This window comes from Molothrus aeneus, unplaced genomic scaffold (assembly GCF_037042795.1).
Source record: "Molothrus aeneus isolate 106 unplaced genomic scaffold, BPBGC_Maene_1.0 scaffold_357, whole genome shotgun sequence".
NCBI classification, from domain to species: Eukaryota; Metazoa; Chordata; class Aves; order Passeriformes; family Icteridae; genus Molothrus; species Molothrus aeneus.
In genome coordinates, this window is record NW_027099024.1 from 61811 (window position 1) to 75826 (window position 14016).

Genomic DNA, 14016 nt, shown 5'->3' on the forward strand with positions numbered 1-14016 from the left:
TTCTCGCCCTCCCCTCACACTTTATCTTCATTTTTTCTTATCACAATTTCCTGCCATTTTCTCCCCTCATGGCTTCCCTTTCTCCCTGTCCCCTCACAATTTTCCATTTTGTCCCTTCATGGCTTCCTGCCATTTTGTCCCCTCACACCTTCCCTCCATTTTCTCCCCTCAGCTTTCCAACATTTTGTCCCCTCACAGCTTCCCTCCATTTTGTCCCCTCACAGCTTCCCTCCATTTTGTCCCTCATGGCTTCCCTTCTCCTTGTTCTCTCACAATTTCCCGCCATTTTGTCCCTTCATGGCTTCCCACCATTTTCTCCCCTCACAATTTCCCATTGTTTTCTCCCCTCATGGCGGCCCCATCTTCTTGTCCCTTCACGGTTTCCCATCATTTTCTCCCCTCATGGCTTCCCTTCTTGTCCCCTCATGGTTCCCACCATTTTCTCCCCTCATGGCTTCCCTTTCTCCCTGTCCCCTCACAATTTTCTATTTTGTCCCTCATGGCTTCCCTTCACTTTGTCCTCTCATGGCTGCCTTACCACTCCCTCCCCTCACAGCTTCCCTCCATTTTCTCCCCTCACAGCCTCTCTCCATTTTGTCCCCTCACACCTTCCCTCCATTTTCTCCCCTCAGCTTTCCGCCATTTTGTCCCCTCACAGCTTCCCTCCATTTTCTCCCCTCATGGCTTCCCTTCTCCCTCTCCCCTCACACTTTATCTCCGTTTTTTTCTTATCACAATTTCCCACCATTTTCTCCCCTCATGGCTTCCCTTCTTGTCCCCTCATGGCTCCCACCATTTTGTCCCCTCATGACTTCCTTTTCTCCGTGTCCCCTCACAATTTCCTGCCATTTTGTCCCTCATGGCTTCCCTTCACTTTTTCCTCTCATGGCTGCCTTACCACTCCTTCCTCTCACGGTTTCCCTTCACTTTCTCCCTTCACAGCTTCCCTCCATTTTGTCCCCTCACAGCTTCCCTCCATTTTCTCCCCTCAGCTTTCCACCATTTTGACCCCTCACAGCTTCCCTTGATTTTGTCCCCTCACGGCTTCCGTCCATTTTCTCCCCTCACAGCTTCCCTCCATTTTGTCCCCTCAGTGTGACCCACTGATTCTGCCCCACAACTTTTAATTTTAATAAAATAATGACTTAAAATCCTTAAATAAATCATTATCCCTCATTAATTAATGATGTCCCCTGCCTTGTAACTTGCCCCAGAGGTTCTGCCCCATTGTTCTGCCCCATTTTATTAAAATTAATTAATGGACTGATAAAATTGTGAATTAATTCAATTATTACTTAGTAATTTACAATTTATTAATGAGCAGCAAGGGGGTGTCCCCTGCCCCATAACCTGCCCCACAACTCCCCATTTTGATGAATTAATTGAAAGGCAAAAACATTAATTAATTACTTAAAACAATTAATTAATCAGCTCTGGTTAATGATCAACAAGGGGATTCACCCTGCCCCATAACGGTGCCCCAAAAATCATTCAGCCATTAATTACTCATTAAAAAAACCCTCGTTAATGAGTGACAAGGCTGGGGGAGGGGCGGCTTTGCCCCTTATTAATCCCTCACTAATTAACCCCGTTAATGAGTGACTCGGGGGGAGACTGGGGGATAAATTCATCCCTGCCCCACCTCCCTCAGGGTCCTCCTGGTGCTGCCATGGGGCAGGGGGGGTCCTTGCGGAGATCTATGGGGCAGGGGGGGTCCCTGTGGAGATCTGTGGGGCAGGGGGGGTCCTTGTGGAGATCTATGGGGCAGGGGGGGTCCCTGTGGAGATCTATGGGGCAGGGGAAGTCCCTGGGGGGATTTTTGGGGGGATCTGTGGGGCAGGGGAGGTCCCTGGGGGGGTCTATGGGGGGAACTATGGGGCAGGGGAGGTCCTTGTGTAGATTTTTGGGGGGATCTATGGGGCAGGGGCACTCTGGGGATCGATCTATGGGGCAGGGAGGGACCAAAGGTTGGAGAGGGTCCCTGTGGAGATCCATGGAGCAGAGAAGATCTATGGGGCAGGAGAAGTCTGGAAGTAAATCCGTGGGGAAGGAGGGGTCTATGGGGGGATCTGTGGGGCAGGAGGGCTCAGAAGGTGGGGAGGGGTCGCCATTGCAGCTGCAGGTGGAAGTGATGGTGAGGGAGGGCCGGGCCCTGGCGGTCCTGGGGTGGTGGGAGCTGCTCCGGGGCCTGCTGGTGTTCGCCCTCTGCTCCCACCCCCGGCTGCAGCAGGACCCCGAGGTGGTGAGACCCCCTCCCCAAAAATGGGGACCCCCCCCCACCCCAATTAGAGACCCCTGACCCATAGAGACCCTCCCCCATAACCACACAGAGGCACCTTCAGGGCTTCCCACCATTTTCTGCCCTCACAAACTGCCCCAGAAGTGACCTCCAAATCCTTCCCTTGCCCCATAGAAGCCCCCCAAATTCCACAAATTACCCCCCAACCCCTTCCCAGCCCCATAAGTGACTCCTAAATATCCACACCCATCCCTAGTCTCTGCCCCATAACCTGCTCCTAAACCCCATAAGTGAACCCCAAAATTCACCCCTGCTCCTCACAGTCATGGCGGGTCCTGGGCTATGTCCTTCAGGAGCAGTTCTGAGGGGAAAGTAGGGAATCCCTTTTGTCCTGGCTCCCCTCATTTTCTTCCCTCAGGGATCAGGCCTTTTTGTCCCTTCAGGGCTTTCTTTCTTCCCCGTCCCCTCACTGTTTCCCATCATTTCCTCCCCTCACATTTTCCCACCATTTCCTCCCCTCACACTCCCCCTCCATTTTCTCCCCTCACACTCCCCCTCCATTTCCTCCTCTCATATTCACCCACCATTTTCTCCCCTCACTCTTTCCCACCCTTTCTCCCCTCACACTCTCCCTTCATTTCCTCCCCTCACACTTTCCCACCATTTCCTCACCCCACATTTTCCCTTCATTTCCCCCCTCACACTCCCCCTCCATTTTCTCCCCCCACACTTTCTTGCCCTTTTCTCCCTTCACAGTTTCCCTCCATTTTCTCCCTTCACACTTTCCCGCCCTTTCCCTCCCCTCACACTCTCCCTCCATTTTCTCCCCTCACACTCACCCACCATTTCCTCCCCTCACATTTTCCCTTCATTTTCCCCCTCACACTCCGCGACCATTTTCTCCCCTCACACTTTCTTGCCCTTTTCTCCTCTCACGTTCTCCCTCCATTTCCTTCCCCTCACACTTTCCCTCCATTTCCTCCCCTCACACTCCCCCACCATTTCCTCCCCTCACACTTTCCTGCCCTTTCCCTCCCCTCACACTCGCCCTCCATTTTCTCCCCTCACACTCCCCCACCATTTCCTCCCCTCACACTTTCTTGCCCTTTTTCCCCCTTTTTCCCTTCATTTTCCCTTCATTTTCCCCCTCACACTTGGCGACCATTTTCTCCCCTCACACTTTCCCGCCCTTTCCCTCCCCTCACGCTTGCCTTCCATTTTCTCCCCTCATGCTCCCCCTCCATTTCCTCCTCTCACACTTTTCTGCCCTTTTCTCCCCTCACATTTTCCCTTCATTTTCCCCCTCACACTCTGCGACCATTTTCTCCCCTCACACTTTCCTGCCCTTTCCCTCCCCTCACGCTCACCCTCCATTTTCTCCCCTCACGCTCCCCCACCATTTTCTCCCCATCCCACCCCAACCTCCCTCCATTCCCCACAGTTCCTGCGGGCGTCCCGCCGGGTTCTGGGTGCCCGCCTATGGCGGGCCCTTCTCTCTGTGTCCCTTTGGGGACAGTTTGCGGTCGGCCGGAGCCCGGCGGCCGTGCAGGAGCTGGGCCAGCGGCTCCGGGCTCGTGGCCTGCGGCCATTGCTGGCCCTGCCCATCGAGGGTGAGGGACCCGATGGAGAGGGGTGAGTTGGGGTCACTTGTGGGGTTTTAGCGTCATTTATGGGGTTTTAGGGTCACTTAACAGGGTTTTAGGGTTACTAATGGTGTCCTGGGGTCACCTGTGGGTCACTTATGGGGTGTGGGGGTCACTTATGGATCAGTTCTGGGGTTACTAATGGGGTTTTGGGGGTCACTTGTGGGTCACTAATGGGGTTTTAGGGTCACTTGTGGGCCATTTATGGAGTCGTGGGGTCACTTATGGGATTCTTGTGGGTCTGGAGTCACTTGTGGGTCACTTATAAGGTATGGGGGTCACTTACGGGTCAGTTCTGGGGTCACTGATGGGGTTTTAGGGTCACTTTGGGGTCACTTATGGGGCAGTTCTGGGGTCACTGATGGGGTTTTGGGGTCACTGATGGGGTTTTAGGGTCCCTTTAGGGGTCACTGATGTTTTTGGGGTCCCGTGTGGGGCAGCGAGGCCTGGTTTGAGCAGAACTGTGGGGCAGCCCTGCAGTGTGTGGGGCTGGCGGCTGCCTCGGGCCCCGAGCCCGCCATGCAGCTCAAGGTGACGGCGCTGCTGAGCCAGCGGCTCTGCGTGAGTGGGGCACGGGGAGCTGTGGGGCAGGGGGGACCTGTGGGGTGGGGTCTGTGGGGTCTATGGGGGATCTGTGGGGTGGTATCTATAGGGCAGGGTCTGTGGGGCGGGATCTGTGGGGTGGGGATCTGTGGAGTCTATGGGGCAGGGGGATGTGTGGGGTCAATGGAGTAGGGAGGATCTTTGGGGTAGGATTGGGATCTATGGGGCACTGAGGCCTCTGTGGGGCAGGTGAGGCCTCTATGGGGCAGGATTGGGATCTATGGGGCACTGAGGCCTCTATGGGGCAGGTGAGGCCTCTGTGGGGCACTGAGGCCTCTATGGGGTAGGTGAGGCCTTTATGGGGCAGGTGAGGCCTCTATGGGGCACTGAGGCCTCTGTGGGGCAGGATTGGGATCTATGGGGCACTGAGGCCTCTATGGGGCAGGTGAGGCCTCTATGGGGCACTGAGGCCTCTCAGCTGAGCCACCCCCTCTGACCACACCCCCCCAGGAGAAAATCTCACTCCGATTGGCTGAGCCGGAAGGGGCGGGGCTTAACCCAGAAGAGGTGGCGGCCATGTTGAGCGGCCAGGTAACCCCTCCGCTATTGACCACGCCCCTTTTTTACCTAAACCACACCCCCTTTTTACCCAAACCACATATTTTTACTCAAACCACGCCCTTTTTTTACCCGAACCACGCCTCTTTTGCATCGAACACGCCCCTTTTTCTGGGCCACGCCCCCTCCCAGCAGGTGCCAGAGCTCACCTGGCTCAGCCCGGCCGAGAACGAGCACCTGGGGAGGGGCCTGAGGAGACTGGAGAGGGTGGCACAGGTGAGGGGGAGGGGCTCAGGTGAAGGGGGAGAGGCTCAGGTGAGGGGGGAGGGGCTATGGGGAGGTGGGAGGGGCTAAGGGGAGTGACCTGAGCTCGGCCAGGTGGGCAAGGGCGGGTCAGGGGCACCTGGGGACACCTGGGGACACCTGGGGACACCTGGAAATGGTGGGGAAAGTGGGACAAGGACACCTGGGCACAGCTGGGCACAGCTGGGCACACCTGGGGACACCTGGGACACACCTGGGGCTACCTGGGACACACTTGGGGACACCTGGGACACACCTGGAAATGGCAGGAAAATTGGGATAAGAACACCTGGGCACACAAGGGGACACCAGGGGACACCTGGGGCACACGTGAGACACCTGGAAATGTTGGGAAAAGTGGGACAAGGACACTTGGGCACACCTGGGCACACCTGGGACACACCTGGGCACACCTGGGCACACCTGGAAATGGCGGGAAAAGTGGGATAAGGACACCTGGGCACACCTGGGCACACCTGGGCACACCTGGGCACACCTGTCCCCCCCAGGCCGCGGTGTCCCGTGACGTTCGGGTGTTGGTTGATGCTGAGATGTCTCACCTGAACCCCGCCCTCACCTGCCTCACCTGGGGGCTGATGTGGAGGCACAACCGGGAGGGGCCCCGAGCCCACATCTGGCACACCTGGCAGGCCTACCTGAGGGTGAGTGGCACACCTGGGCACATCTGGGCACATCTGGGCACACTTGAGACACACCTGGACACACCTGGGGGTACCTGGGCACACCTGAGGGCAACTGAGTCACACCTGAGCCACATTTTGGGGTGCCTGGGTCACACCTGAGACTCACCTGAGCACACTTGGGGGGTACCTGGGCACACCTGGGCACACCTGGGGGTATTTTAGTCCCACCTGGGCATGCCTGGGTGGTACCTGGGGGCACCTGGGCACACCTGGGGGCAGCTGGGGGGGTACCTGAGCCTCATTTTGGGGTACCTGGGCACATGTGGGTGCTCACCTGGGGGTACCTGGGCACATGTGGGTGCTCACCTGGGCTCACCTGAGGTACACCTGGGGGCACCTGAGTCACACCTGGGCACATTTTGGGGTACCTGGGCACACCTGGACACACCTGGGTCACACCTGGGGGTATTTTAGTCACACCTGGGGCACAGCTGGGGGGGTACCTGGGCACACCTGGGTCACACCTGGGCTCACCTGTCCCACCTTGTCCCCTCCCCAGGACACCGAGGCCACCCTGGGCGCTCACCTGGGCACACCTGGGGGTATTTTAGTCACACCTGGGGCACACCTGGGCACATCTGGGCACACCTGGGGGGTACCTGGGCACACCTGGGTCACACCTGTCTCCCCCCCAGGACACTGAGGCTCACCTGGGTGCTCACCTGGGCACATTTTGGGGCACCTGGGCACACCTGGGGGGACCTGGGCACAGCTGGGCACATTTTGGGGTACGTGGGTCCCACCTGGGGGGTACCTGGGGGCACCTGGGCACACCTGGGGGTATTTTAGTCACACCTGGGTCCCACCTGGGCTCACCTGTCCCCCCCTGTCCCCTCCCCAGGACACCGAGGCCGCCCTGGGCGCTCACCTGGGCACACCTGGGGGTACTTTAGTCACACCTGGGCACATTTTGGGGTACCTGGGCACACCTGGGGGTATTTTAGTCCCACCTGGGCTCACCTGTCCCCCCTTGTCCCCTCCCCAGGACACCTAGGCCACCCTGGGCGCTCACCTGGGCACACCTGGGGGTACTTTAGTCCCACCTGGGCACACCTGGGGGGCACCTGGGCTCACCTGGGGACACACCTGGGTCCCACCTGGGCTCACCTGTCCCCCCTTGTCCCCTCCCCAGGACACCGAGGCCTCCCTGGGTGCTCACCTGGGGGGTACCTGGGCACACCCGGGCACACCTGGAGACACACCTGGGCAAATTTTGGGGTACCTGGGCACACCTGGGGGCACCTGGGGGTATTTTAGTCCCACCTGGGCTCACCTGTCCCCCCCTGTCCCCTCCCCAGGACACCGAGGCCGCCCTGGGCGCTCACCTGGCCCAGGTGGGCGGGGCCGGCCTCAGCTGCGGGGTGAAGTTGGTGCGCGGGGCTTACCTGGCCCAGGAGCAGGGGCGGGCCCGGGCCCGGGGCTGCCCCTCCCCCACCTGGGACACACCTGAGGAGACCTCGGCCAGGTGGGGGAGGGGCGGCGGCTCGGGGGGAATTTTTGGTGAATTTCTGCTGAATTTTGGGTTCATTTCCTGTGATTTTGTGCTGATTTCTGAGTGAATTTTGGGTTCGTTTCCTGTGATTTTCTGCTGATTTCTGGGTGAATTTTTTGGTGAATTTTGGGTTGATTTCCTGTGATTTTCTGCTGATTTCTGGGTGAATTTTGGGCTGAATTTCTGCTGAATTTTGGGTTCATTTCCTGTGATTTCGTGCTGATTTCTGAGTGAATTTTGGGTTCATTTCCTGTGATTTTGTGTCGATTTCTGGGTGAATTTTTTGGTGAATTTTGGGTTCATTTCCTGTGATTTTTGCGCTGATTTCTGGGTGATTTTTCTGGTGATTTCTGGATTAATTTTGTGCCGATTTCAGGGTGAATTTTTTGGTAATTTTGGGCTGAATTTTGGGTTCATTTCCTTTGATTTTTTGCTGATTTCTGGGTGAATTTTGGGGTGAATTTTGGGTTCATTTCCTGTGATTTTCTGCTGATTTCTAGCTGAATTTTTGGTGAATTTCTGCTGAATTTTGGGTTCATTTCCTGTGATTTTCTGCTGATTTCTGGGTGAATTTTGGGTTCATTTCCTGTGATTTTGTGTCGATTTCTGGGTGAATTTTTTGGTGATTTTTGGGTTGATTTCCTGTGATTTTCTGCTGATTTCTGGGTGAATTTGGTGCCAATTTTTGCCAGAATTTTGGGTTCATTTCCTGTGATTTTTGTGCTGATTTCTGAGTGAATTTTGGGTTCATTTCCTGTGATTTTGTGTCGATTTCTGGGTGAAATTTTTGGTGAATTTTGGGTTCATTTCCTGTGATTTTTGCGCTGATTTCTGGGTGATTTTTCTGGTGATTTCTGGATTAATTTTGTGCCGATTTCAGGGTGAATTTTTTTGTAATTTTGGGCTGAATTTTTGGTTCATTTCCTGTGATTTTCTGCTGATTTCTGGCTGAATTTTGGGGTGAATTTCTGCTGATTTTTGGGTTCATTTCCAGTGATTTTCTGCTGATTTTTTGATGAATTTTGGGGTGAATTTTTGCTGAATTTTGGGTTCATTTCCTGTGATTTTTGCGCTCATTTCTGGGTGGTTTTTCTGGTGATTTCTGGGTGAATTTTGTGCTGATTTTTGGCTGAATTTTGGGGGGATTTTTGGCTGAATTTTGGGTTCATTTCCTGTGATTTTGTGCCGATTTCAGGGTGAATTTTGTGCTGATTTTTGGGTTCATTTCCAGTGACTTTGTGCTGATTTCTGGCTGAATTTTGGGGTGAATTTCTGCTGAATTTTGGGTTCATTTCCTGTGATTTTTGCGCTCATTTCTGGGTGGTTTTTCTGCTGATTTCTGGGTGAATTTTGGGAGAATTTTGGCTGAAGTTTGGGTTCATTTCCTGTGATTTTTGTGACAATTTCTGGGTGAATTTTTTGGTGAATTTTGGGCTGATTTCCTGTGATTTTCTGCTGATTTCTGGGTAAATTTTGGGTTCATTTCCTGTGATTTTTGCGCTGATTTCTGGGTGAATTTTCTGCTGATTTCTGGGTGAATTTTCTGCTGATTTCTGGGTTAATTTCCTGTGATTTTGGGCTGAATTTTGGGTTCATTTCCTGTGATTTTCTGCTGATTTCTGGGCGAATTTTGGGGGGATTTTTGGCTGAATTTTGGGATGATTTCTGCTGAATTTTGGGTTCATTTCCTGTGATTTTGTGCCGATTTCAGGGTGAATTTTGTGCTGATTTTTGGGTTCATTTCCAGTGACTTTGTGCTGATTTTTTAATGAATTTTGTGCTGATTTCTGGGTGAATTTTGGGTTCATTTCCTGTGATTTTGTGCTGATTTCTGGGTGAATTTTGGGTTCATTTCCTGTGATTTTTGCGCTCATTTCTGGGTGGTTTTCCTGCTGATTTCTGGGTGAATTTTGTGCTGATTTTTGGCTGATTTTTGGGTTCATTTCCTGGGATTTTGGGTCTCTCCCAGCTACCATCGTTGCCTGAAGCTCCTCCTGTCCGCCCTGGCCCGGCCGCGCTCGCGCCTCTCGCTCATGGTGGCCACGCACAACGAGGACTCGGCCCTGGCTGCTCTCAGGGGGTGAGAATGGGGCCAAAAATGGCGAATTTGGGGCAATTTATATCAGGATTTATGAACATTTTTATTGGGAATTTTTTGGAATTTTTTTGGGAAATTTTGGGAATTTTTGGGGGATTTTTTGGTGATTTTTGGGTGATTTTTTAGTGTTTTTTTGGGAATTTTTAATCTGTTTTTCATTAATATTTTGTGATTTTTTTTTGGTGATTTTTGTAATTTTTTGTGATTTTTTTCGTTCATTTTTTGGGATTTTTCCTTAATTTTTTGTGGGTTTTTTTTCTTTAATTTTTTTTTTTTTTCTTTAATTTTTTGGTATTTTTTTGTAATTTTTTATGATTTTTTTGTGATTTCAATGGGAATTTTAGGAGGATTTTTTAGGGATATTTGGGGATTTTTTGGTGATTTTTTGTGAATTTTTAATGAGTTTTTCATTATTTTTTGCGAATCTTTTTGGTGATTTTTGCAATTTTTGGTGATTTTTTCGTTATTTTTTTGTGATTTTTTTTTCTTAAATTTTTGAGGATTTTTTTCTTTAATTTTTTTGTATTTTTAGGGATTTTTTGGTGATTTTTTTTGTGATTTCTATGGGAATTTTAGGAAAATTTTTTAGGGATATTTGGGGATTTTTGTGAGTTTTTAAAATTTTTTGTGAAAGTTTTGTGAATTTTTTTTTAAATTTCTTTCTAATTTTTTTGGTGATTTTTGGTGAATTTTTCTGAATTCCGGGGTAATTTTGGGGCAATTATTAATTTTGGCTAATTTGCTGTTAATTTTTAGTTAATTTTTGGTTAATTTGGGTTAATCTCTGTTATAATTTTGGGTGAATTTTGAGTAATTTTTTTTTAATTTCTGATTAATTTTTATTAATTTTTAATAATTTTAATTATTTTTAAATAATTTTTATTAATTTTTAATAATTTTTAATCATTTGGGGTTCGTTTGTTACCAAAAATTTTGGTTAATTTTTTAATAAAATTGGGTAAATTTTTGCCAAATTTTAAAATTATTTTGGGGTTAATTTTTGGTTCATTTATAGTTAAATTTTAATTAAATTCTGTTAATTTTAGCCTAATTTCGTCTTAATTTTGGGGGTTAAATTTTGCTTAATTTAGAGTTAAATTTTAATTAAATTTTCTTAATTTCGGGTGAATTTTTGGGTTGATTTTGGGGTAATTTGGGGGTGAATTTTGGAAAAGCCCCAAAATCGCCGGATTTGACCCCAAATTCTCCCCCCCCCCCCCCCCCAGGCTGTCCCGGGTCCCACCCGGCTCCGTTTGCTTTGGGCAACTGCAGGGGATGGGGGAGAACCTGAGCCTGGCCCTGGGTGAGTGACACAGAGAGGGACAAAAGGGACCAAAGTGACCACAGAGTGACCACAGAGTGACCAATGGGTGACCAATGGGTGACCAATGAGTGACCAATGGGTGACCAATGGGTGACCAATGAGTGACCAATGAGTGACCAAAGGGTGACCAATGGGTGACCAATGGGTGACCATGGAGTGACCAATGAGTGACCAAAGGGTGACCAATGGGTGACCAAAGTGACCACAGAGTGACCAATGGGTGACCAATGAGTGACCAATGAGTGACCAATGAGTGACCAATGAGTGACCAAAGGGTGACCAATGGGTGACCAATGGGTGACCAATGGGTGACCATGGAGTGACCAATGAGTGACCAATGAGTGACCAAAGTGACCACAGAGTGACCAATGGGTGACCAATGGGTGACCAATGGGTGACCAATGAGTGACCAAAGGGACCAATGAGTGACAGAGGGACCAAAGGGACACCAATGGGTGACCAATGGGGGACCCTGAGTGACCAATGGGTGACCAATGAGTGACACAGAGAGGGACAAAAGGGACCAAAGTGACCACAGAGTGACCAATGGGTGACCAATGGGTGACCAATGGGTGACCAAAGTGACCACAGAGTGACCAATGGGTGACCAATGGGTGACCAATGGGTGACCAAAGGGACACCAATGGGGGACCCTGAGTGACCAGAGAGTGACCAGAGAGTGACCATGGAGTGACCACAGAGTGACCAATGAGTGACCAATGGGTGACACAGAGAGGGACCAAAGGGACACCAAAGGGACCAAAGTGACCACAGAGTGACCAATGGGTGACAAATGAGTGACCAAAGGGACCAGAGAGGGACCAAAGGGTGACCATGGAGTGACACAGAGGGACCAAAGTGACGCCAATGGGTGACCAATGGGGGACCCTGAGTGACCAATGGGTGACCAATGAGTGACCAAAGTGACCACAGAGTGACCAATGGGTGACCAATGAGTGACACAGAGGGACCAATGTGACACCAATGGGGGACCCTGAGTGACCAGAGTGACCAGAGAGTGACCATGGAGTGACCACAGAGTGACAAATGAGTGACCAGAGAGTGACCATGGAGTGACCACAGAGTGACCAGTGAGTGACCAATGGGTGACACAGAGGGACCAAAGGGACCAAAGGGTGACAGAGAGGGACCAGAGAGGGACCAATGGGTGACCCTGAGTGACCAAAGAGTGACCAATGGGTGACCACAGAGTGACCATAGTGACACCAATGGGGGACCCTGAGTGACCAATGAGTGACCAATGAGTGACCAATGAGTGACACAGAGGGACAAAAGTGACACCAATGGGTGACCAAAGGGACCAAAGGGACCAAAGTGACCCTGAGTGACCACAGAGTGACCTCTGGTGACCCCAAGTGACCCCTGAGTGACCCCTGGTGACCCCACAGTGACCCCGGGTGACCCCTGAGTGACCCCTGACCCCTGAGTGACCCCAGCTGTGTCCTGCAGGCCTGGGGGGGCTCCCCGTGTACAAATCGGTGGCTCTGGGTCCCCCCGAGGTGACGATCCCGTACCTGGCGCGGAGAGCGGCCGAGAACCGCGGGGCCCTGGGCGGGGCCAGGCGCGAGCGACAGCTCCTGTGGGCGGAGCTTGGGCGCAGGCTCCGCCCCTGGGCCTGAATTCCCCAAATTCCCCCCAAAAATCCCGGAATTTCTACCCCAAAAATAAAAAAAAATCCCATTAAAAACACCCAAAATTGAGCTAAACATGTGGGGTGGGTGGGGCTGTGGGCGGAGCTTTGGCACAGGCTCCGCCCCTTGGTTTGAATTCCCAAAATTCCCCCCAAAAATCCTGGAATTTCTACCCCAAAAATAAAAAACATCCCATTAAAAACACCCAAAATTGAGCGAAAAATGTTGAGTGGGCGGGGCTGTGGGCGGAGTGTCGGTGCAGGCTCCGCCCCTTGGTTTGAATTCCCAAAATTCCCCCCAAAAATCCTGGAATTTCTACCCCAAAAATAAAAAACATCCCATTAAAAACACCCAAAATTGAGCTAAAAAGGTTGAGTGGGCGGGGCTTTGGTGAAGGCTCCGCCCTTTTGTGGGAATTCCAAAATTTCCCCAAAATGCTGAAATTTCCAACCAAAATTCTCTTAAAAACAAACAAAAAAATGCATTAAAACCACACCGAATATGACCATATATGGGAATGGGTGGGGCTTCTGTGAGGCTCCGCCCACAGCCCTAAAAATTCCCCCAAATTCCCCAAAAAAATCCTGGAATTTCCTTCCAAAAATGCCAAAAAATTCCATTAAAACCTCCAAAATCCCAAATATTGCCCCCAAAATTCCCAATTTTTTTTTGCAAATTTGAATTTTATAGAAAAAATGGGGGGAAAAAGATGGATTTGGGGTGAAAAATGGGAATTTTTTGGGGGAAAAAAAGGTGGATTTTGGAGGGATTTGTGGGACTTTTGGGGGGAAAATCAGGATTTTTGGGGGGTAAATGGTGAAAATATGGAGAAAAATGGGATTTTATTGGGGGGGAATGGGTTTTGGGGGAAAAAATTGAATTTTGGAGGAAAAAAAGGCGGATTTTGGAGGGGAAATGGATTTTAGGTGTCAAAATGTGGATTTTAGAGGGATTTGGGGAGGAAAAAGGGAAGTTTTGGGAGAAAAAAAGGGGATTGTTTTTGAGAAAAAGGCGGATTTGGGGAAAAATTTGAATTTTGGAGGAAAAAAGGTGAATTTTAGGGGTAAAAAGTGCTTTATTGTGGAATATAAAGGCATTTTTGAGAAAAAAAGTGAATTTTTTTGGGAGAAAAGCGGGATTTGAAGGAACAAAATGCGAATTTAAGGCAGAAAAAGAAAAGATTTAGGGGGAGAAAATCAGATCTTGTGGGGAAATGTGGATTTGGGGGTAAAAAATGATGATTTTGGAACAAAAAAAGTGGATCTTTAAGGTAAAAATGTGGATTTAGGGGTATAAAAATGCGGGTTTGGGGGGAGAAAAGCCAACTTTAGGCTCACAAAGGGGGAATTTTTGGGATCAATACCCTTTTTGAAGGATCCCGGTGAAGATTTTTGGGATTTGGGTGAATTTTTGGTGAATTTTGGTTGAATTTTTGGGTGAATTTCGAGCGATTTTGGCGC

The 14016-nt window shown here is 50.5% G+C and overlaps 1 protein-coding gene across 1 annotated transcript; it reads left to right on the plus strand.

Annotated features, from left to right (window-relative positions):
* The first annotated feature begins 2059 nt into the window (after nucleotides 1-2059).
* PRODH2 (proline dehydrogenase 2) lies at nucleotides 2060-12544 on the plus strand. The gene is made up of 10 exons (XM_066571163.1): nucleotides 2060-2242; nucleotides 3681-3871; nucleotides 4323-4443; nucleotides 4936-5016; nucleotides 5179-5259; nucleotides 5796-5948; nucleotides 7289-7455; nucleotides 9452-9562; nucleotides 10807-10883; nucleotides 12375-12544. The coding sequence occupies exons 1-10, from the start codon at nucleotides 2060-2062 to the stop codon at nucleotides 12542-12544; spliced, it is 1335 nt and encodes a 444-aa protein (XP_066427260.1).
* The last annotated feature ends 1472 nt before the right edge of the window (nucleotides 12545-14016 follow it).